The sequence below is a fragment of the Pantherophis guttatus genome, chromosome 12, assembly GCF_059756535.1.
Source record: "Pantherophis guttatus breed Tessera chromosome 12, ASM5975653v1, whole genome shotgun sequence".
Taxonomy (NCBI): domain Eukaryota; kingdom Metazoa; phylum Chordata; class Lepidosauria; order Squamata; family Colubridae; genus Pantherophis; species Pantherophis guttatus.
The window spans coordinates 19,936,330-19,958,836 of NC_142074.1; the positions used below are offsets into that span (position 1 = coordinate 19,936,330).

The 22,507-nt window shown below is 38.5% G+C and overlaps 1 protein-coding gene across 4 annotated transcripts in view; it reads right to left on the minus strand.

The window, feature by feature from the left end:
* STAG2 (STAG2 cohesin complex component) overlaps positions 1 to 22,507 on the minus strand; it is a 47,539-nt gene that overhangs the window by 1,998 nt on the left and 23,034 nt on the right. For all 4 annotated transcript variants that reach the window (XM_034416687.3, XM_034416686.3, XM_087877507.1 and 1 more), the window contains exons 7-33: positions 22,136 to 22,340; positions 20,269 to 20,420; positions 19,268 to 19,341; positions 19,035 to 19,158; positions 18,423 to 18,521; positions 18,246 to 18,325; positions 17,275 to 17,382; positions 16,936 to 17,047; positions 16,112 to 16,229; positions 15,034 to 15,137; positions 13,942 to 14,034; positions 13,223 to 13,312; positions 12,767 to 12,970; positions 12,388 to 12,458; positions 11,390 to 11,477; positions 11,181 to 11,261; positions 9,656 to 9,748; positions 8,340 to 8,514; positions 7,074 to 7,213; positions 6,659 to 6,760; positions 5,534 to 5,682; positions 3,841 to 3,969; positions 3,183 to 3,388; positions 1,771 to 1,960; positions 1,562 to 1,675; positions 609 to 735; positions 223 to 300 (exon numbers count right to left, since the gene is read on the minus strand). In XM_034416687.3, the coding sequence (XP_034272578.1) occupies positions 223 to 300; positions 609 to 735; positions 1,562 to 1,675; positions 1,771 to 1,960; positions 3,183 to 3,388; positions 3,841 to 3,969; positions 5,534 to 5,682; positions 6,659 to 6,760; positions 7,074 to 7,213; positions 8,340 to 8,514; positions 9,656 to 9,748; positions 11,181 to 11,261; positions 11,390 to 11,477; positions 12,388 to 12,458; positions 12,767 to 12,970; positions 13,223 to 13,312; positions 13,942 to 14,034; positions 15,034 to 15,137; positions 16,112 to 16,229; positions 16,936 to 17,047; positions 17,275 to 17,382; positions 18,246 to 18,325; positions 18,423 to 18,521; positions 19,035 to 19,158; positions 19,268 to 19,341; positions 20,269 to 20,420; positions 22,136 to 22,340 (3,306 nt within the window). The remainder of the gene's footprint in view (positions 1 to 222; positions 301 to 608; positions 736 to 1,561; positions 1,676 to 1,770; positions 1,961 to 3,182; positions 3,389 to 3,840; positions 3,970 to 5,533; positions 5,683 to 6,658; positions 6,761 to 7,073; positions 7,214 to 8,339; positions 8,515 to 9,655; positions 9,749 to 11,180; positions 11,262 to 11,389; positions 11,478 to 12,387; positions 12,459 to 12,766; positions 12,971 to 13,222; positions 13,313 to 13,941; positions 14,035 to 15,033; positions 15,138 to 16,111; positions 16,230 to 16,935; positions 17,048 to 17,274; positions 17,383 to 18,245; positions 18,326 to 18,422; positions 18,522 to 19,034; positions 19,159 to 19,267; positions 19,342 to 20,268; positions 20,421 to 22,135; positions 22,341 to 22,507) is intronic.

The following is a 22,507-nucleotide window of genomic DNA, read 5'->3' on the forward strand; positions in this document are numbered from 1 at the left end:
CTGTCATTATCACTGATTCCCTCCCTAGTCTCAGAAGAAAGTTGAAGGATCTGCCCATTTTCAGCTGCAGAGATAATTCAGAATTATTCCTAAGGATTCTGAACCACGCCAGCCACTCAAGCAGGGCCTAACCTCCCACCCCACTTAGAAGGGTCACGTCCGACTTCTCCACCGGGGAAAAAAGAAACCGCAATTCACCCAAACTTGTCACATCCTACTTACAGATTCATCCATGATTGATGCAGGGTCAAAGAAATCTGGCTTTAACTCTGTTCTTTCTCTTCTGTTCTTTGATGGTGGCTAAAAGGCAAACCAGGTTATCAGTGTATTGGGTTGATTTAATTGTATTTATTCATGCAGAGTCATTGGAGTTATGTGTTTTCCCTCCAACTCTGACGTAAAAGAGGCCAGGTTTGCATACATCTATCTAGGAAGAGAAGAGGCTCAGCATTTAAACTAAGACAAATCAACATTTTAGGTGGAAAAAAGCTATTATAGAATATAGCCAATCTTCTAAAGGAAGGAGAATGGTTGGTTGGTTGGTTGGTTGGTTTGTTCGGGTTTTGTTTTGTTTTTTTTGCAACAAGGTGTAAGTAACTGATTCTTACTAGGTCTATGTCCATGGTATCAAAGTCCATGCCTTCATTGAGATCCTCGATGCGCCCTTCGGATGACATCATCACATCTTCGACAATGGGCTCTTCGTCGTCCTCCATGAGACTAGTGCCACGTCGACTAAAAGAACATTTAAACACGGATATGAGTGTCGCTCAGTCACGCAACACCGAGCGTTCTTTCAGCATGAAAACTGCCAACCCCGTATACAAAAAACTTATCATGAAAATAGTGTTAACATTTGTTAGGAGACTCAGCCCCACTTTTCACCCGAGGGTTTAAAAACACTCCTTTGCTTGATGATTTCGAGCAGGCTGTTTTGGCCTCATCCAAAAGGTTTCAAAAGCCTTCCAATAAAAATCAGAATAAACAGCCTTTTAAGAGCCTCCTTGAACTCTCAAATGTTCTGGACACCTCTGCAGCAAACCCCTGAGGAGTTTATTTTCCGTGTTAGTCGAATAATCTTCAATATCATTCAATATTTATTGGAGAGCAACTAACAAAAAATGCATTTCTCTTCTTCTTGGTAACTATACATAGCAATAATAATAGCACTTTATACTGCTTCATAATGCTTTTACAGCCCTTTCTAAGGGGTTTACAGAGTCAGCCTATCTGGGTCCTCATTTTACCCACCTCGGAAGGATGGAAGGCTGAGTCAACTTTGAGCCGGTGAGATTTGAACTCCCGAACTGCAGCTAGTAGTTAGCTGAAGTAGTCTGCAGTACTGCACTCTGACCACTGCATCACCTCGGCTCATAGATTGGTGATGTTTGTCAATAATACAGTTCTACTTTCTATCCGGAAAAGTTTTATCTTTGAGGGAAAAGTTTAATGCTCCTAAGAAGACTTTTACCCTCTGCATAAAATAGTTTGCAACCCAATTTCTAACTACCGGTGCGCAAAGCCAGTGCCCAGCTTGGGACAATGGCCGTTGTGTACTCACATGGCGTGCTGCAAGTTGGTTCTCAGCTTTACGTAGTTCATAGCTGCCCTCTCCTGCTGCTGCCTGGCTGCTTCCTCCTGCTGTCTTTGAGCTAGCATCCATGTTACCTGCGTACTGGAAGGAATAACACCTTTCTTTAAAAAAAAAAAAAAAGGGACAAGTGCGGTACTTGAGCAGGGGGTAAGGCCCAATTAAAAGCAAGCATATACTTGTAGTCGATGGGCGGCTGATGGTGCTCGGCTTGCATGGGGTAGACGCCCATGTAGCTCTCTTCCGGTCGCAACCTTTTGGGCTCCCTCATGATGGTGGAAGTGAGCTGCGGCGTCTGTAACATGATGGGCGTGTGCAGGGTCTGCTCTCTGTTCAGCCACAGACTGTCGCTGCTGCTGCTCTCCTCGGCTGCAAAGACAAAGCAGCAGCTCTGCATCAATTCAGAATCCGTGTGCTCCTCGGACAGTATCTGTCGGGGGCTCTTTGGTGCTCTCTGGAGCTTGGTGGCTTTCTTGCAGATGTTTTATTGCCAAACTAGGTATCATCAGCAGTGCTATAGCCTAGCTGTCAACTTTGAATCGAACCTATCTTGCAGAAGCCTTCCCCCTCCCCCATTCCTCCATTGCCAGAGTGGGGGAAGAGGAGGGAGGATGAAATGCGTTGCTAGACAAAACACAGAACTTTCTCGTGGGAACCAAGGTTATCTCTACAGGTGGAGAATAGGGACAGGGAAGCGTGCCTGGAGAGCCCGCCAATTAACCTAATTGGCCAACGTGACCTGTGACTTTTGGGGAGGGAGCTCTTTCCTATTTTAATTATATTGAAACCGCGGGAAACATTTAGAGCTGATTTTCCATTTGATCGTGTCGATATGATGTACCCAGAAAGAAGTTTTAGAGGAAGAATTTAGAGGACGTTCTTAGCCTCAGAGCTCTGATTTGCTTGGGTTCATTAGTCGGGGATCATGACACTAGTGGTCAAATAAGCTGTGGGTGCTACTGCTTACAAAGTATGGTCTACAACATTTGTCAGATTATAACTGGGGTGTAATCCTGGTTAGCGTTAATCTTAAATTTTCCTAATGCGAATGCAAACCAGAAGGCACCGTTCTGATGGGAAACAAACCCAAGGCTGCTTTTGATCTATGGCACAATGTAGGGGATATAAATACAGATAGTCCTCTACTTACAACCACGACTGAGCCTCAAATTCCCACTGCCAAGCAAGGTGGCTAGCGAAGTGAGCTGTGTCTCATTTTACAAACTCCCCCCACCCCACCCCCCAAGTGTTAAGCAAATCCCTGCAGTTGAAAAATGAACCACGTGGTTATTAGGTGACTCTGGCTTCCCCAATTGACTTTGCTTGCCAGAAGCCGTCCGGGAAGGTTATAAAAGGTGGATCACATGAACGCCAAACAGTGCAACGGTCATAAAATACATGCCAGTTGCCAAGTGTCTGAATTTTGATCATTTGGAGATGCTGCAACGTAAGTGTGAAAAACGGTCCTAAGTCACTTTTTTTTCCAGTGCTGTTGTAACTTTGAATGGCCACTAAACAAATGGTTGTAAGTTGGAGGATTACCTGTATAGACTCTATACACCAAGGAAAGCCACAATAAAGGACTGCAAACCTTCAGGAAGTTTCCGCTTCCCTGTAGCTGGTTTTGTCTTCTTGTTCCTTACTGTCGACCCTCGATTACTAATCCCACTGATGACTGACATCGTGTCGTCATCACCCCCAGCTAGCAAAGAATTCCTGTAAGACATGAGTGGAAGCCACACATCTTCTCTTCGAAGAGACATCTGGAAGGTCATGAACTTCTCCAGGTAAGCGTACCTTCAAAAGAAAGAAGGAGCAAGGGATTACTAGAAATACCCCCTGGATTGTCTTTTAAGCTCATGAATGAATTATTAAAGATAGTTACTGCTGCTCTTCAAATTTCTAACGTAGAAGAGATAATGGGTGATCCATATGGTCACCCATTTTCTGATGATATATTTTTGTCACCATAAACAACATGTGTCAACTAATCTTTTTTAATTTCTTCTCTACTAAGTAAATTACAAAAAGCTAGAAAAACCTGGAACACAATTAGATAAAGGATAGATTTTTTACAACTGGAATGAACCAGAAGAAATATTTCTTCTTCCTGGTAGAAATTTGTGTTCTTCCATATCCTGAAAATCAGCGAGTAGTTGCCCACCCTGTTTTAAAACCCATTTCACTGAAAATAAAAATCCCTTAACTAAGTTTCTAAAACACTGTGAAAATAGCTGTAAAATACTTACACTGTTTTTTTGTCTTGCCTGAGAAGTTTGGAAGAGAATTCGCTCAATATATCAAGAAATGCCAAATTTAAAGGTGGATGGCTTTCTCCTTGTGGGTTAGGCTCTTTAAAAGCAAACTCTATCCCATCTCTGAAAAAAAAATAATAATTCAAAAGTGAGCATCGCTAAGAGCATTTTTATTGTGCTTTCCTGACACAAAAGAGCTCGACATCAAACCCTGAATATTTCAAAAGGACAAACGGTATTACATTTCAATCAGTGCTGCTATATTTAAGGCATACGGAGTAAATTATATGCCTCTTACAAGTGAGAAATTTATTTGGGGTCAAAGCCAGACTTAGTCATAAGCCAGAGGAGATGCAGTTCTTGAACATATGACAAATTTAAATCTCAGAGAGATGTGCATGAAGTTAAAAAAAAAAAAAAGTGTTTTGCTCAAATGCATCACATTCTGGAAATCGTGCCAAACCACACCAGCTGAGTTGTGGTTCAGTGGAAACAAAACCCAGCGGGAACTCAGAGTGCATTTGTCACCTCCTCAGCACCTCCCAGCGTGGCACATCCCACCAGCTCCCCTGGGGGCCTGCTTCCCTTGCTCAGAAATCACTGCCGTTTCCTTGGCTTTTTCCATTCTTAGCCACGTGCTGAAATCTTGTTCCAACCAGAATAACCGTTATTTCTATTCACAATTTTCGTTTAGACACCAACTACCTGAAACCGGCAGTTTCCTATACAAAACATTTTTTTTGCATATAAACCCAATATATTCCGACAGATGCACTGGTTCTCATTTGTTTTTCTCCAATTTATTATTCTAGCTCGTGCAGATTAACAGGAGCATGTTGGTGTAACCTAGGGTGCTGGTTGAGTTTGCATGCAAAATGTGTCTGGAACTATCCTCATTATTAGCAGGAATAGTGTGTGTGGCCAGTAATCTAGAACAGACGTTATCTTACTAAAAACACTATAAAAAGGCTTGAAGTCGGTTAACAGAGCAGCAAAGAAACCTAGTAAAATCATATCAGGACAAAATCACCAGAAACCAAGGAGTAGAGGGATAGATAGGAGGGGAGAAGAGAGGAAGGAGAGAGAGGAACAGAAGAAAGGGAAAAGGAGGGGAAGAAAGGGAGGGGAAATAAGAGTAGGAGAGAAGGTTAGAAGGGAGGAAGAAGGGAGGTGTGGGAGAAAGGAGAGAAGGGGAAGGAGGGGAGGAAAGAAGAAAGTAGAAGAGGATAGAAGAAGGGAGGGAAGGGAAAGAGTGGAGGAGGATTGTTGTAGAACAAGGGAGATGGAAGAGCAACCCCGAAGATACTTAAAATTGTTTAACAAACTAATATGAAAGTCAAAAGAGAATATGTATGATCAACAATAGATAAGAGACTGTACCTTTAAGACATGTTTATGAGAAATAAAAATAAAAAACTTTTCCAAAAAAAAAAGAAAGAAAAAGAACCAGAAACCAACATCTATGGCCCTTTTGGCAACCACTTATATCTTTAATATTTATTACCGATGTTTTCTCCTCTTCCCGTTCTGACTACAGTATAGGAAATCAACTATCTTATTTATTTCATGTCTTATCAATTTGGCTTATTTGGGGGGAGAGGGCTCTTTTCATCTGATGGTGACAAGGAAAAGAATGATTGGGGGGAAGTTCAATTCTTCTCAAAGTAAAGAAAAAGTCAATCATTACTTGTGTAACATAGCAATGGCTTCTCTTGTTTTCAGCTGATCGAGTCCAAACGTTAAAGCGAAACGCCGAGCCAGTTCCTTAATTCCACTGAAAGACGGCGACGATCTATCAAAATTATACCCATTTTCTTGGATCATCTCATTGAAAAGCTGCGTAAACAAAACATTTTTTCCACCGGTCATAATACAACTTGTGTGTTACTGAACAGCACTGTTTCGGGAGTATTTTAATGCACTCTCTCTTTCTCTCTCTCCTTAACATTATTAAACTCCTACAAAAAACTGAGCTTCAAACAACATTTTATCTAAACCTTTCAATATTATATTTGGCTTACATTTCAGCAAATATGCAGAGATGAAAATAGGTTTAAAGACTACTTTATAAAAACACAACTATAAAGTTTACTAAATCCTCTACAAGTTGACCTCCTGCACTTAACGACAAGAAATAAATCAATGAAATGTCTGAATGTAGTTTTTCTGGTTCACCCAAATATGAAAGTTCTCCATGGGTGGTCTGTTTACTACTCCCTCACAATAAAAGAGGCAGAATTGGAATAGGACAAGATGGGTGATTCATCTTGTCCCTCCCCCCATTCTTTAGAATAATTTGGGTGTAATATGTCATCCTGCTTTACAGTGGTACCTAAGATCCCAAAATGAAAGCTCATGTCCAATTGAGCTGTTCAAACGTGTGAAGAACCTCTTACATTATTTCATCAAGATGTAACCTCCTTGCTTCAGAAATTCTACACTTTTTAAACAGATTGAAATTGTTTAAAAATAATTAAGATATTCTTCAAGCATTTGAGCAGCTCAACTGGATATTGAGCTGTTCGAATGTGGGAAGAATCTCTTACTTATTTCATTAGAAGTAACCTCATTGCTTCAGAAATTCTACTTTTTAAATTAAAAATTGAAACTTGCCTAACATGCAGAATACTATTTTAATTATACTAGAGGTCTTTTCTAGGCACTTTTGCTTATTTTTATCGCTGTAAATAAAACTTGTCCAACAGGATTACATATAGTGTTAATACTGACTCTTTTAAGGTTTTTTTTTTAAAAAATAAGGGTCGTCTTTAACCAATAACCAGTGTAGGTATGTGGAATAGCAAAAACATACCTGCTGTAAACTGAGAATCAATGTCTTTGCACACTGAATTTTGTCTATTTGCCTCGTTTTACTCATTGTTTCTTTGATGATATCTCCGTAGTCGTTGTAATACTATCAGGATAAAAACAGAGATAGTTTCAACTTCAATTAGAATAAAAATATTCCTTTGTGAGTGCCATGAAAAAAAACGTTGGGAGGCGAAGAGCAAAACTAAAAGTAGTTTCATTTCAAACTGAAGAAACTACATGGTAACTTGCTTTAGATATGTTCATTTAATTTCTGCTTTTAGCCAAGGCAATGAGTGTTATCCAGAAGGACTCCCTTAATAATGAAGAAAGAAGCCTCCAGAGATTTAATACAACCACATTCATTCCATATTTTTATATGAGAACCTCAGATCCCTTTGCCTGTAGGCTTTTATTACCTTCATATATTGCTTAAAAATATCTGCAGCAGTGTTCATTTCCACCACGGTATATACAATAAGTTTACAAAAAGCCGCAAGCAAATTTCTTCTTTTGTGCAAAGCTTCTATCTTACTGGCTTCATCATCCTGCTGTCCATCTTTAACAAAAAGAAAAAGAAAAAAAAAAGAATGTACATGAGCATTCATTCAGCAACAGGCATTTAGATAGGATTGCGGTATCAACTGCATCTTTATAACCTGGTTTTGCCCTGCAGTATTCTAACGAGGTAACAGTTCATAGCAAGAGAAAGAATATCATGCTTTGTTAGCTACCAAAAACAGACTGAAAGGTTTATTTAAAGTGGTACAGTCCCCATTAGTATTACTTTGAAATGAACCACTTAAAAAAAGTCTTTATGTATGTTTCTGAGTTCTAAAATTAACAAAGCCTTTAAAAAGATAACCTAAATTCTTAGAAAAGCTGATAAGTTTTAAAGCTTGTTTTCAGACCTCCAGTCATTTTTTTCCCCCCAATCACCTGAGCGATGGAATTTTAAGGAAGTTCAGACAACAGCTCACCAAACATGCATTTTAAAAATTCAGAGTGCACCAAGGACTCCACGCATCAGAAAAATTTAACTGTAGCATCAAGAGCAAAGTGCCCCAAGATAAGATGAAAACAGAGCTCAAGGGCTCTCAGTTTTGCATATGAGAAACACATAATTCCAGGGATGCTTTTTTCAATAGGCAACTGGACTTTCTGGTTTTTCTTAGAAGATGTTTCGCTTCTCATATGAGAAGCTTCTTCAGCTCTGACTGGATGGTGGAATCCTTCCATTCCACACCATCCAGCCAGAGTTGAAGAAACTTCTCGGATGAGAAGCGAAACGTCTTCGAAGAAAAACCAGAAAGTCCAGTTGCCTCTTGAAAAAAGCACCTTTGGGACAACCAGGACCTGGATGACTGAGAATCTCCATAGACACATAATTCCAGACTTTCTCATAGGAAAAAAGAACCCTTCAGCAGGACAAGTAAGGCTGAGCAACTTGTATCTCTACATCTCAAAGCGGAGAGGATTAAAGTCCTATTCTTTTGTAACTGAGCACCTTCCTTTGGAGACCAACTAAGCACCCCATGGAGACCAAGATCTAACCCTGCAATTCCTGTTGTAACCTCTGTATCTGGCTAAGTAAAAAAAATAAGAACAATTGAGGGAGAAAAAGAGAAGTGAGAACCTGTTGCTATCAAAAAGAAATCATAGAGACACATTTCCGAAGCCCATACCTGCACTGTTGCTATCGTCGTCTTGGTCAATAAAGACATGATCAAGAATAAAACTCAGGAGTTCAGACTGTAAGGAAGAATCAGGAGTGTAAACTAATGGCTCTAACATGTCACGTCCCCCTGACATGATCTGATGGCTGAAGATCATTAACACGTCACACAAAATAGTGAAGGCCTGCAAGGGAAAGAATGATAGGCGTTGTTAAAAAAGAAAGGAAAGAAGAAAAATACAAAACTTTAACACAAGTCAAGCTTCTAAAAAGCTAAGCCTTTCGAACAGTGGTTCTCAACCTGTGGTCCACGGACCCCTGGGGGGCATGATGTCATCACAGAGTGTCTGTGAAGGCTTGAAGAAATGTTATGATTTAAATCTTGTGTTAAGTCTCGGGGGTCGTGGTGAAGAAAAGGTTGAGAACCACTGCCTTAGAAAATTGCCCCAAGGTGCTTTTTTCAAGAGGCAACTGGACTTTCTGGTTTTTCTTAGGCTGGGAGACTAAGACATAAGAAAACGGTTGCAGGAAATGGGTATGTCTAGAAGGACTAGGTGTGACATGATAGCAGCATTCCAATATTTGAGGGGCTGCCACAAAGAAGGGGTCAAGCTATTCTCCAAAGTGCCTGAAGTCAAGACAAGAACCAGTGGATGGAAATTAATCAAAGAAAGAACCAACTAAATTTCCTAATGATGAGAACAATCAACCAGTGGAATGTCATTCCCCACCATCCAGTCAGAGCAGAAGAAGCTTCTTGGAGGAGAAGCGAAACGTCTTCAAAGAAAAACCCGAAAGTCCCAGTTGCCTCTTGGAAAAAAAGCACCTTTGGAACAATCATGACCTGGATGACTGAGAATCTCCATAGACGCTTAGAAAATTGTGTTAACATACCCGACTACATTTTTAAAAGTATTGTCTCAATACAAAACTGTCTCGTTGAATAGAAGTCGATTCAAAGTCATTATTTGGAACTAACAGATTTATTATTCATTCTTACAGCATTATCTTTTCTTGTATTTACTGTGTATTTTACATAGCTGTACTGACTTTGTTAGTAATGAAATTATACTATCTTTTATACAAATATATGACTTGGCACCTTCTTAGGTTTTGCTCTTTCAAAAAGTATACAGACCTCTCCTTCTGTTTCAATACAGCTGGCAGGGCAAAATTTGAAATAAAACAAAAGAGCTTCAGGTTTGTTTCATTAACCAGGGCACACAAATAATGCTGCACTTTCCTACACACAACTGTTAGTGCCAATGAAAAATGATTTCTGCATTGAAAGCATCTAATGGTCAGATATTAAAATCCGTGACTAACCTGTTCTTTAACAGCAGTATTTACATTGGTAAGGTAGTGCTGACAGATTTGACAAAAAACTCTCATCTGTTTCTTTAAGCGTAGAAGGTCGTCCTTAGAAATGAAAGGATATTAAACAGTGAGTGTGTTTCTTTTGAATCATACTTGCATGAGGAATAGAAGTGAGCTTTTTTTAGAAAAAAAAAAAGAAAAGAAATGCGAGAACTTTTTCTATGGAGGAGAACAGCAATGTAAAACTTCCCGTAACAATTCAGGTTGTTTGATCTTTCTCTGGCCCTACTTCTGCAAATCAGAAAAGAAATCCTACCTTCTTTCTATCCCTCTTCTTATTGCAAAGAGGAAATAACTCTCATATTACTCCAAGGTTAGCTATTTTTACTCTTGAGTGTACTTCAAATGGAGTTTTTACCCCCAATATACCATATTTTTCAGAGTATAAGACACATCTTTTCCCCGCCTAAAAGTGGGTGAAAATTTAGGTGCATCTTATAGACTGAATACGGACTCTGCAGTGTTCCGCAAGGCCTATTTTTTACCAAAAACAGACCAGTTTTTGGTCTCCCAAGCCCTCCGCGCGTTGGATTTTCGTCCTCCCCGGCCCCCAGAAGCACTCTGCAGGCCAAAAACAGCGCACTGCAGGGTGCTTCTGGGGGGCAGAGAGGATGAAAACGCAACGCGCGGAGGACTGGGGAGCCCAAAAACAGGTCCATTTTTGGTGAAAATGGGCCGTGCGGAGCACTGCAGAGTGTTTCTGGGGGCCTGGGAGGGTGAAAACACGATGCATGGAGGCCAAAAACTAATTTTTTTCCCTTGTTTTCCTCCTGTAAATCTAGGTGCGTCTTATAGTCCAAAAAATATGGTAAGTATAGCGGAGTATGCGTGCACACATTCATGCGCGCACACACACACACACAAAAAGACAGGATTTAAGGATATTGTCAGCTTCCAAAGAAGGAACCCTAAAAGTTTGTATAATGGCCCATCATATTGGTTTTGTATAGATAGTCCTCAACTTACAACCATTTGTTGAGTGACAGTTCGAAGTTGTATAGGAAAAAAAAGAGACTTATGAACGTTTTTTTCACACTTACAAACTATTGCAGCATCCGCACAGTCACATGATAAAAATTTGGATAGTTGGCAACTGGCACGTATTTATGACGGTTGCAGCGTCCCGAGGTCAAAGACCTTCTGGAAGCAAAGTCAATGGGGGAAGCCAGATTCACTGAACAATCGTGTTACTAACTCAGGGGGGAGGGGCGTGGGCAAATGTGGTCCTTTTACAACCTGTGGACTTCAACTCCCAGAATTCCTGAGACAGCCAAGCCCATCCCTGTACTAACTTAACTGGAGCGATTCACTTAACAACTGTGGCAAAAAGTCATTGTAAAATGGGGCAAAACACACTTAACAACTGTCTTGCTTGGCAACAGAAATGTTGGCCTCAATGGTGATCCTAAGTCGAGGATTACCTGTAGTCCATTCCTACGGATTGTTAAATTTTTCTGGTGTCGCCAGCACTTACCTTGGTAGAACTGCTCTCGGCTACTTTTGCTAGCTGCCAGAGGATTACATAGTGAGTACACTGCAGTGCGTGAATAACTATCTGTGTTTCAAAAAAAAAAAAGAAAAGAAAAGAAAAGAAAAGTATGAGAGTAAGGTATGATCATTCTCAGCTCGCTCTATTATTTTATATTGTCCTTTCAAAGGAACAACAACAAAAAAAATACTAACCTGTTCGGGCATATCTCCATTTTCAATGCCTGTTTTTAGTAACTTGTAGTTACAACTAAACAAGTCCCACCTGGACAGATCATGTGCGCTGAAAATAAAAAAAAACGAATAAAAGCATGAAGGCCTCTGATTCACTCTTTCTTCTCACACTATATTGAATGGCTAGCACAAGCAGTGACTGTGGTCACTGAACAACTGAATGACTTACTCTTACTCTTACCAGGTTCTGTTACATGCTACTGTCAAAAGAATTCCAATGTAAGCACAAACCCCCAATCCGTGGATTTGCAAAGCTCTGGCCACTTATTTATTTATTTGATTTTCATCCCGGCTTTATTGTTGTTTATAATTCAACACGCCTAATATTCCTCCCTCTTATTTTCCCCAAAACAAATAACACTGTAAGGTGAGTTGGTCTGAAAGAGTGGGATTGGCCCTAAATCACCCAGCCAGCTTTCGTGCCTAAGGCAGGACTAGAACTCACCATCTCCTGGTGATAGGCCCAGCCGGTCATCCAGCCGGCTTTCGTGCCTAAAGTGGAACTAGAACTCATGGTCTCCAGGTATTGGCTCAAAGTCACCTAGTTGGCTTTCATACCTAAAGCGGGACTAGAACTCACTGTCTCCTGGTTCCTAGCACTTTAACCATTAGACCATTCGTCTTTGCCCCCAACCTATTTTCTTTTAAAGGATCGCCACATAGATGCATGTATAAAAATGTTTGTTATTCTGACTAAATAATCTAGCTGTATAGAATGCAAGTAGTGTCCTGGTATCATCTTTTCACTATCTTAATATTACTATCAGTACCCATTGAAGGCAGAATGAAGAGAGCGATCTTAGCAAAACATAGCAGAAGAAGTTGAAACAAAACCGAAAGTGAGTGGACCTTTTTTTCATAAAGGCCCACTCGCTTTATGAGAGGCTTCATAAAGTCTCATATAAAGAGAACAAAATTAAGACCAGCGAAAGGCGGACAAGCTGTTTTGCTTTACTTACTTGTGAAAAGCAGTAATTCGCTTTAAGGTTGATAAGACCTGGTAGGCGTCATCTTCATCGGGTTCTTCTCCCTAGGTTTAAAAAAGTTGGAGAGTTCAATTCAGCCAGTGATTTCAAGAAGTCAAAGGATGGGCCTTCTGCTCTATTTTAATATTAAGAAGTATTAAACCAATATGTAGAAGTGTTATTTATTTGCTAAACATACACAGGCAATCCCTGCTGTTTATTTGGGCTTTTCAATTTGGAAAGCGCAATGAAAAGCAAGAGGAGATAAAACGGTAACTTGAGGAGGGAGGCAGTGACAATTACAGAGAGACCGGGGGAGGAGGGGGGAGAGAGAGAGAGAGAGGGAGGGGAGAGGGAGAGAAAAGATATGTACCTCCTGCAGAAAATCTTCAAGAAGCCGGTTGAATTTATCTGCTAGTTCATCTATGAGCTGGCTTCTTGCAATATCTACTCGGTTAAAGATGGTGAACTCCTCATTACAGAGGGCGTGGTAAGTTTTAGAACAAGCTTCCAAAACATCAGTATCTGTGTGCTTTTCTACAATATCCCGGATCTGTCGTAATAAGGCATCCAAATGCTAGTAAACAGACAGCAAAAAAGAAAAAGAAAAAAAGAATCAACAGACCATCGATTTTCTGATGTTCAAATTCCTGTTTGCTCATCGCCATCACAGCCCCTTGTTCCAAAGGAACTGGGTTTAATTGTTGTGATAGTATGAACTGCAATTGTTGTGATAGTACGAACTTTAGCTGCAGATGCCGCAGGGGCAGGCCAGCCTTGGGTCAAAAGTTCTGTTCAGTTCTCATCCGGTTCTTTTTACTTGGCTTACCTTTTCTAATCTCCCTGTTGTGTAGATTTCCAAATCAAAATATTGTGGCAACTGTAACAAGTTGGTGACTTTCTCTGCGTCTACAGAATACTGTGGAAATGGATGACAATTAATTAAATCCCAAACATTTCCCCATATAATCAGTGTTTCACTTTTCACAATTCCAAAGGTGAACTTCATTAAAGAAATCTAAAATGTTCAGTATTAGACAACGGGGACACAGAATTAGCAAAACGTTCTTCAGTAAATGTCATTAGAATAAATAACCTGAATGCATCACCAAGTTTCAGGAAACTTAGCAAAGAGGCGGAATCCCAGGGGAAGCTAAAAAAAACAAAACAAAAAAAAAAAACCCCACATTTTTTGAAAACACGGAGAGCTGTCACCAATAATTATTTTATCAAAATAGGCCAATCAACTATTTACTTTGTTATAAGACACCTTCTTATGCAATTGTGACTTAAGCATTGTAGATGAGCAGGTGGAGCCTGAGGGCGGGGTCAAACGCATCATCAGTTTAGAGTCACTACGCTCCACAAGAGATTGCTCCCATGAATTCCGTTGATTCTTATCCAATTTGTTTTGACCGTTAGTAGATCAGATTCATAAGGTAGCATGAAATAAACTCATCATACTTCTGAACTCTATTCCAGCCCCTGGTTTCTTGGGACTGACAAGCATGCCATCAAAGTAGAAACAAAAATAAAAATCACACTCACTTTTGCTAAAAGCTGAGGAAGTGCGATAGCAAAAAGCTCTGTGATCTTAGTTCTGTCATCCAACTGGGCTTTTTTCTCCTTCGCTGTAAGGACCTAAGTCAAAAAACAAAACAAAACAAAACAAACAAACAAACAAAAAAAAAAAACAAGGATCAGCAGGATTAAAGAACTGGTATTATCAGCATCTGTGGGATGCAATCCCAAGTTACGATTCATTAATAGGCAATATCCTGTAGATGAGCCAAATTCAACTACCGTTTCCCCCAAAATGAGACATTCCCTGATAATAAGCCCAATTGGGCTTTTGAGTGCATGGCAATAAGACCAAGCACTTATTTCAGGTTTCAAACAAATATAAGACAGGGTCTTATTTTCGGGAAAACACGGTACATTTCAAGAAAGATCCATATTCTCAGAATTAAGAAATTATTTCCAGCATCCTTCCAAACATGACATTCTGTTATTCTAAAGGAACTGTTTCTGTCACCATTCAGAGGGATCAAGATTTTCACTAACATGTGCTCAAACTGGACTAAAAAAAGGGAATGCAGTAGATGTCCGGGCAGCTTTAGAACGACAGTGCTGCAAATAAATTCTGTTGTAGGGCTTTTTTTTTAAACAGTCACCAGAATTCTGCTGTGTAATATTTTTACCTAAAAATTAGAATTAAGTGCTATGACTATTATCAAGCAAATAAGCTCAGGATTTTTCAAGGCCTTCAAATGGTTCACTCTGACCCCAGAAATAGAAGATTACTGAGGCTAAAAATAACATGTTTTCACTGTCTACTGTAGGCATGCATTCTGATTCCAAAGAGATGACGTTATACACTTATTTTGAATTGCACACAGTAATATTACAATGAATATGAAATGTTAAACGCTAGTGCATAATTTTCTTTGAAATTATAGGTTATCTTGATGTTTTTTTCAACAACTGTGATTCTACTGTTGATGTAATGCACACTGGCTCAAAACCCAAATACAGTGGATAACTATTAATAAACTTCATTTTTCTCTGAAAAAAAACATTAAAATTAGCTGGACAATATATTAGTATTATGTTTATAGAATATTTTTTTTAAAAAAATACCCGTTTTCCTGTGCCTCTTCCTACAGGAGGATGACATTCAGCTGCTTGTCTAATTGTACACAGCATAATTTCAATTAGTGCACTTTCTTGTTTGTCTGTTAAAGCTGAAATTATTAAAAAGAAAAAAAAGAAAAATGTTATTTCTTTTAATCATGTAGGTTAAGAACCATTTGAACATACCATAAGATTTAATCACAAAAATTGTTGATGAATTCTTTTGTTTTTTGTACCTCAAATTAAAACTTTGATTACTATACTAAATTAGCTACTATCATGACACCAGAACTAAACAGAAAACAAACTGATCTAGAAGGAATACTTAAAATTCCTATACCTGAAATCTGATTTGGAAGTTTTTCCAGGCCTCTTAATCAAAGTTTTCTTTGAATATAAATATTTAGTAAAATAACTGCACTATTTTTATATGTAATGAAATATGCTAGCAATAATTAGAAGTTACTACTATTGTTTAGGGATGTGGCGGCTCAGTGGCTAAGATGCTGAGCTTGTTAATCGAAAGGTTGGCAGTTTAGCGGTTCCAATTCCTAAAGCCGCGTAACGGAGTGAGCTCCCGTTACTTGTCCCAGCTTCTGCCAACCAGCAGTTCGAAAGCAAATAAAAAATGCAAGTAGAAAAATCAGGACCACCTTTGGTGGGAAGGTAACAATGTTCCGTGCGCCTTTGGCATTTAGTCATGCAGGCCACCTGACCACGGAGATATCTTTGGACAGCGCTGGCTCTTCGGCTTTGAAATGGAGATGAGCACCGCCTCCTAGAGTCAGGAACAACTAGCACATATGTGCGAGGGGAACCTTTACCTTTACCTTACTACTGTTAACTGCTCATTTTTGCAAATAAATTCATTTTAGAGATGTATCACAGGGCATTTCTGTAAAAATTTGAAAACTCAAATCAACGTGATCATAATTACTAAACTTACTTACTCAAATGTTTTCAAAGTTATTTCATTTTTAGTTTGTATGATTTGACTAAATTTCTTTTACTTTCTTCAAGTTAGGGACAACTATCCTGGCATATGCATTTTAAAACATGCTTTCAAAAGAGAGTGAAATCTTACGTTCTTCTCCATTTAGGGGTTCTTCCAACAGAAGGCTATTCATACATTCCCAGTCCTTCAAAAGGTCAGTTGCACAATCCCACATGCTGTCCACCAAATAAGCAGCATGCTCATGTAACTGAAAAAGAGCCAGAGATGTTTACTATGCATTTCATGAAAAGCTTCCCCAAAGTACTATTAAAAAGGCAAACACCATTGGTAATTTAAGGGAGAAAATGTATACTTGTAGAAGAAAAACATGAGCTCTGTGCTAAAAAAGTTGTGTTATTTGCCTTGGGTCCATCATGTCTTCTCACTTTTTGATATTACTTTTAATCAACTATAACTTGTTCGCTAAATTTACAGGATTTCAATTGGCTTTGCAATCCAAATGATCTTTTATTGGGTAGCAACCGTCTTGGAAAAACAGACAATTACAATTTTTCCTCTCTCCCACATTCTTACATCATTAATATGAAGATGTTCAATACTGAGCAGAGTTAGGGGATGAATTTGGAGGTTCTTATAAACAAGCATACACAAGATAATTAGAATCGGAACTACAAAGATGCCATGTCTTGCAACAGCATTTAAAAAGCTTTGGACACTAATAAATTTACACACAGTTCCCATAATTACATTCAGCTACAAAATAATTAAAGGAAGCTTTACTTAAGGATCTACAGTACATTAGTACAATAGTCATATGGATTAAGTTTACAAAATATTGCAAAGTCATAGGCGATTCTTCCTAACAAATGGAATTTAATCTGGCTCAAGAGAAAACACATACAAAACACTTCTGAAGAATAGTTTGTCAAAATAAGTAAGGTATGTGTACATACCTCACTTTCCAAAAAGAAAAATACTAATGTTTTGACAAGATTAGCATTTGGACCTTGCCTTCCTCTTCTTTTAAGAATTCCATCTTCCTCAGGGTCTCTGCGACTGAAAAGCCTTTGCAGAAGGAAAAAAAAAAAAGGGGGGGGGAAGCATAATTGTACAGAGTTAGCTAAAAATGAAAGCATTCTTGACACATAACAGATTTAGTTCTTAGTTGCTCCAGAGGAAATCCCAATTCCCCATGTGGGGAACCACAAACTTTATCTAAATGGCTCAGTGATTCAGCTTTGTCCAATTCACAACTTATAGTTTGGTTTAATGAAATGTCACTTTCTCCTTACTTTTTATAAAGAAATTCTCCTGCCGCTACAGCCACTGGCCGATGAGCTGAGTAAACCAGATGGTAGACATTTTCACAGTCTTCTGCAGTCAGAACCTCTTCACTACTCCTAAAAATGCAGTAATTAATTGTTAAAAATGCAAACAAAAAAGGTGGTCCTTGGCAAAGTTACAACGGCACTGAAAAAAAGTGACTTATGACCGTTTTTCACACCTATGACCATTGTAGCATCCCCACGGTCGTGTGATTTACATTTGGAGGCTTGGCAACTGACTCCCATTTATGACGGTCACAGTGTCTCGGGGTCATGTGATCCCCTTTTACAACCTTCTGAGAAGCAAAGTCATTGGGGAAGCCAGATTCACTTAACAACCGGGTTACTAATGTAACAGCTGCAGTGACTGACTGAACAAATGTGGCAAGAGAAGTCGTACAATGGGGCAAAACTTACTTAACAGACTTCTCACTTAGCAACATAAATTTTGGGGTCAAGTTGGTCATAAGTTGAGGACTATCTGTACTTAAATTCTTAAAATACTACTGAAATAAAATAGGAGGTACTACACAAACACACACACACACACACACACACACACACACACACACACACAAATTCCTTGTGTGTCCAATCACACTTGGCCAATAAGAATCCAATCCAATCCTATTCTATTCTTTTTAACTGTAGATTACCCAAATTCTAAATATTCAATTTAAAGCAAAGTTTCCTGTTTTGGGGCTATACTTAAGTAACTGAAGTATAACTCAAAGATGGACCTCTGGGAATCTCACTAGAGTCTCCGTGAACTTTTAGCAGCACAGACAACACAAAATCATGCATTCATTATTATCCAACTGTAACATGACACCCTAAAAAGAATTTGCTGTCTTCAAAGGTTTGAGAAACATTTATACAAAAGGACAAAATTAATACCATGAATATCTATTATTTGAAATAGAATTTGAAACACTTACTGTAAAACAAGAGTAAGTAGTTTTATTGCTTGCACTGCAACATCGTATTCTTTGTCAAGAGTCATAGATACAATTCTGTCCTAGTAGGAAGAATATTTAGTTTGTAAAATTAAAAATTGTTATAATGGAAAGCCTGGAATATTTCTTTTAAAAGGAAAAGAGAGAACAAACACTAACCTTGAATCGACTGGTGAAGAGTTCTAATTTTGAATTCAGTTCTTTATTATAGTACAGCCCTTGCAAAGCTGTAAGACATTTGAGTCTCACTTCCCCTTGCTAAAAAAAACCAACAAAACCAGGAAATAAAATAGCAGTTCTTATGTTTTCATTTTTCAATACTGGACAATATGTTAATTAGTTTTGAGAGCTCTGCATTTATATTGTGGTTTCTCTTACTGGGTCCATTTGTTAAAGAACGAATTACAATGGGAAATTAATTTCTATATAAATGAAACGATACATCAAGCTGAGAAAGTTTACAGTTTTAACTAACACCACTTTCAACTCAGCCTTGAAGCAGATTGAAAACCAAGGCGCTGAAGAGCAGCTGTTTGAAAAAAAAAGTTTTATTCGGTCCTAGCTAGTAGAGAAATCCAACTTTATGATTTTATCGGGTACACCCTGCTGTCAGATCATTTGGACACTGAACTCTTCAAACGTAAAACTGAATTATTTCTCACTGAAAAGTAATCAATTATTACAACGTGGGTTAAAGGGAGGCGTCAATTTTTGTGCCTTATTTTCTCTGCTCAATAAATTACAGGGAAAAACTAGGATTCAATGCTTTACCTTGTCATGCATTGTCCACCCCACATATTTTAAATAGCTGTCATTGAGAAAGGCATCACTATACATCTTCATCCAAATTCCAATTTCTTCAATACATATTGCTCTAATCTCAGCAATCGCATCCCTGAAAAAGGATAATACATAAAGAAAATGAAGATTGTGGTGTTAAAAAGAAAAAATAGAATGCACCTTAAAAATGAAGCTTAGACTTAATACATAGCAATTGGACTTACCTGTACCTATGAACAAATACACCCTTAAAGATCGCATTCATCATGTTTTCTATTTCATCCTGATTTTCTTGAAGCTGAAAAACACAGAAACTGCCAAATAAACGTGCTGCAGTTTTACAGTTACATGCTTAGGCAATAAAACAATGCAAAATTAATAATTACAGAAGTGGTCAAAATTGTGGAAACGTTTTGGAGAAAGTGTATTTTTGAGGTTTGATGGCTAATAACACCACTTTTTTGGGGGAAAGGGAGGGGAGTTTCAAGATAATCCTATTCCACTGCTGGAATGGCCTGGGAATGGCCCAGATCTTCACCCAATTGAAAAGCTATGGAGCCAACTAAAGAAACTTGTTAGTCAGAAGCGACCCAGCAATAAAATCCAGTGAATAGAAGCAATCCTTCAATCTGCGTTTCACATTATAACAGCTGCAGAACTAAAAGACTCCCCCCAAAAAAGTGGTATTATTAGCTAGTTTTAGAAAATGCACTTTTCCCAAAAGGTTTCAACAATTTTGGCCACTACTGTATTTGAAGGTTATTTCACAGGTACATGGCTAGGTCAGGAATTCTGGGAGTTGACATCTACATGTCCTAAAGAGGCCAGAGTTGTCTACCCTTGGGCTAGAAGACTCCTTTCCTGGCTTCCATTTGACTTCCCAAGTATGCTAATTTACCTCTTTCCAAAGGCCAGGCAGAAGAAATAATGAGTTGGAAAGAAAATGTGTGTTTTAATTGAATCTCAGAGATTTGCTCCTTCCTTTCACTTGGGTTAAGTCTTTGGGACAACAGATCTCTACATGTTTGACTCAGGAACAAAGAGATGACTGTGTATTTTGCAGGCATCAAATGATAGCACAATTTTTTTTTCCAGTTGAAAAGTTCAGAAAGGTTTTTCATGAACTTTTACTTCTAACTTTTTTTTGGGGGGGGGGGTTTACAAATATTTCCTATAGTTCCCTCTTTGTCAGGTAACCATTCAACTGGTGGTCAAAGGTTCTAACCTCCTTCCTTTTCTGCAGCAAGAGTTCCAGTCTATCGTTAGCTCGTTTTCCAATGATTTTATTTCGTTCCGTCTCGTACTGCCGTTGTGTATTGTCCATATTAATGCTCAAATTTAACGCCACGTTTACTAACGCGGTCATTAGCTTCATAGCTGTAAAGTGCCAAGGGAGAATGAAAATTAGTCATAATGTATAGGATAATATAATCAACAAGCCTGAACAATGATACGGATACAAAAATGCCTTACTACACTAAATACAAATGCAGGATTGTTGTTCGGGGGCTGAATTGCAGTAGAGAGGGTTAAATCATGCTGGCTTTAAGGTTTTAAAAGGAAAAGTGGCATATAAATACATTTTAGTAAGGTTTTGAATGATTAATTTCAGGATTAGGATTCTATTTTATATAAAGGCAGCATTTATTAACTGAATGGTTTAGCTACCTATAAAGAAGGGATAGGTTAAGAGACTAATCACAATAAAAACTGAGAAGAAATACAAAATTCATGCAACATTTTCCGTATTTTATCACAGGACAAAATATTCATGTCAATTCACCCTTTCACGTTCGCCCTCTGATTTTATTTTTTTATTTACATTTATCGATCTACTCATAGACTACTTAGGAGCTTTTGAAAAGAAACATGAAAGTGAATTTAATTATGTTGGCTCAGTTACTAAAGGGCTTACGTAATTCTTTTTGTCTAAGAAGGAATGTAACAATTGTTCCAGGGCCAGTTATTACGGTATAATGTGTTGAACTTTGAACAAGTGGCTGGAAAGCACACCAGGAAACCACCTCTCCTTCATTTAATGGCTGTTTTATTATTTCTGCACTTTGAAGATAGTTATCAAGTTGCTGCGTGAAAAGCTGGATGGTTTGGTCTTTGCATCGGTTTATTCCTCCCACTCCAAAATAGACTTATATTAGAGTTTCAACGGTGGTTTGAAAGTTCATCTCTTTCTGGAAATATTTCTTTTTTAGAGCAGGAAGTAGTTTCTACCCTTTTTCCCTGAAAATAAGACCCAACCGGAAAATAAGTCCTAGCATAATTTTTCAGGATGCTCATAATATAAGCCCTACCCCCAAAATAAGCCCAGTTAAGATTGTCAGCCACATGTATGCATTTAGTACCGTATTTCCCCCAAAATAAGACCTAACCAGAAAATAAGCCCTAATGTGTCTTTTGGAGCAAAAATTAATATAAGACCCGGTCTTATTTTCAGGGAAACACAGTAGTATTCTCACACAGAGGAAATCAAGGAATACTTGTGGTGAACTGTCCATTCCGTAGAGCGATTGTGTAGCAAATTTAACCTGCTGGGTTTGGGAAGCCTGACTTTGCAGTTCCAGAAACTAAAAAACTGGTGATGGAAGCTTCGCTTGGACTAAAGGTCAATTATAACATCCTTCTGTCCTTGTCAAGCGATAGCTTTTTTACCCATCGAAGGGATGCTGGGGTGGGTTCTTGATAAGTTTCACAAGGAAAAGCATTTTATTTTATTTGTTAAATTCATATAGTTCAAAGAAATCAAGCAGCAACTCTCAAAACAGTAGTTTTCCACCTGAATCACTTTGCATAGCAAGAGCAAGCAGTTAAGAGGAGGTATCAGCATCTTGGCCAATTCTTCAATTTTTAACCTTAAAACTACCTGGGTTTATTATCCTTGTTTAAAGGAAATGGAAGACAAGGATACATAGGGAAACTTAGGCCAAAAATAAATAAATCACTCCCAAGTGGTTTTCGCTTAGACTCCTAAACCTAAATCTTTTTAAATCAAAATATTCCAAACAATCTAGAAGGATTTCAGTTAGGATTATCTTTCAGCATTATTATTTTTTAAAATCAAGCCAATGAATGTTTACCTGCCAGTGTGCTAGTATGTCGAAATGCCCTGACTTGAGAGTCTGATAGTCCTGTAAGTAGTGAAATCACCGTATCCATCATGTATTCGTCATATATGATGCTATACTGACACTGCCGGACCAATACGCCAATGAACTCACAAAAACTTGATTTAAATTTCTTCCACTGGGGACCAGCCATGGTGAGCGGATAATCCCCACTGTCCTAGAATACAGAATGTGTCAATTGCACAAAAAGTATTGCATTATCTGGCCAATTAAAGTAAAAGGTTAAAACATCCCGATGAACCAAGAGAGATTTTATTCATCTTCCGCATGGATAAGTATCTCACAACAGACAATTTTAATTGCATTTTTCCCCCAAATTTTATT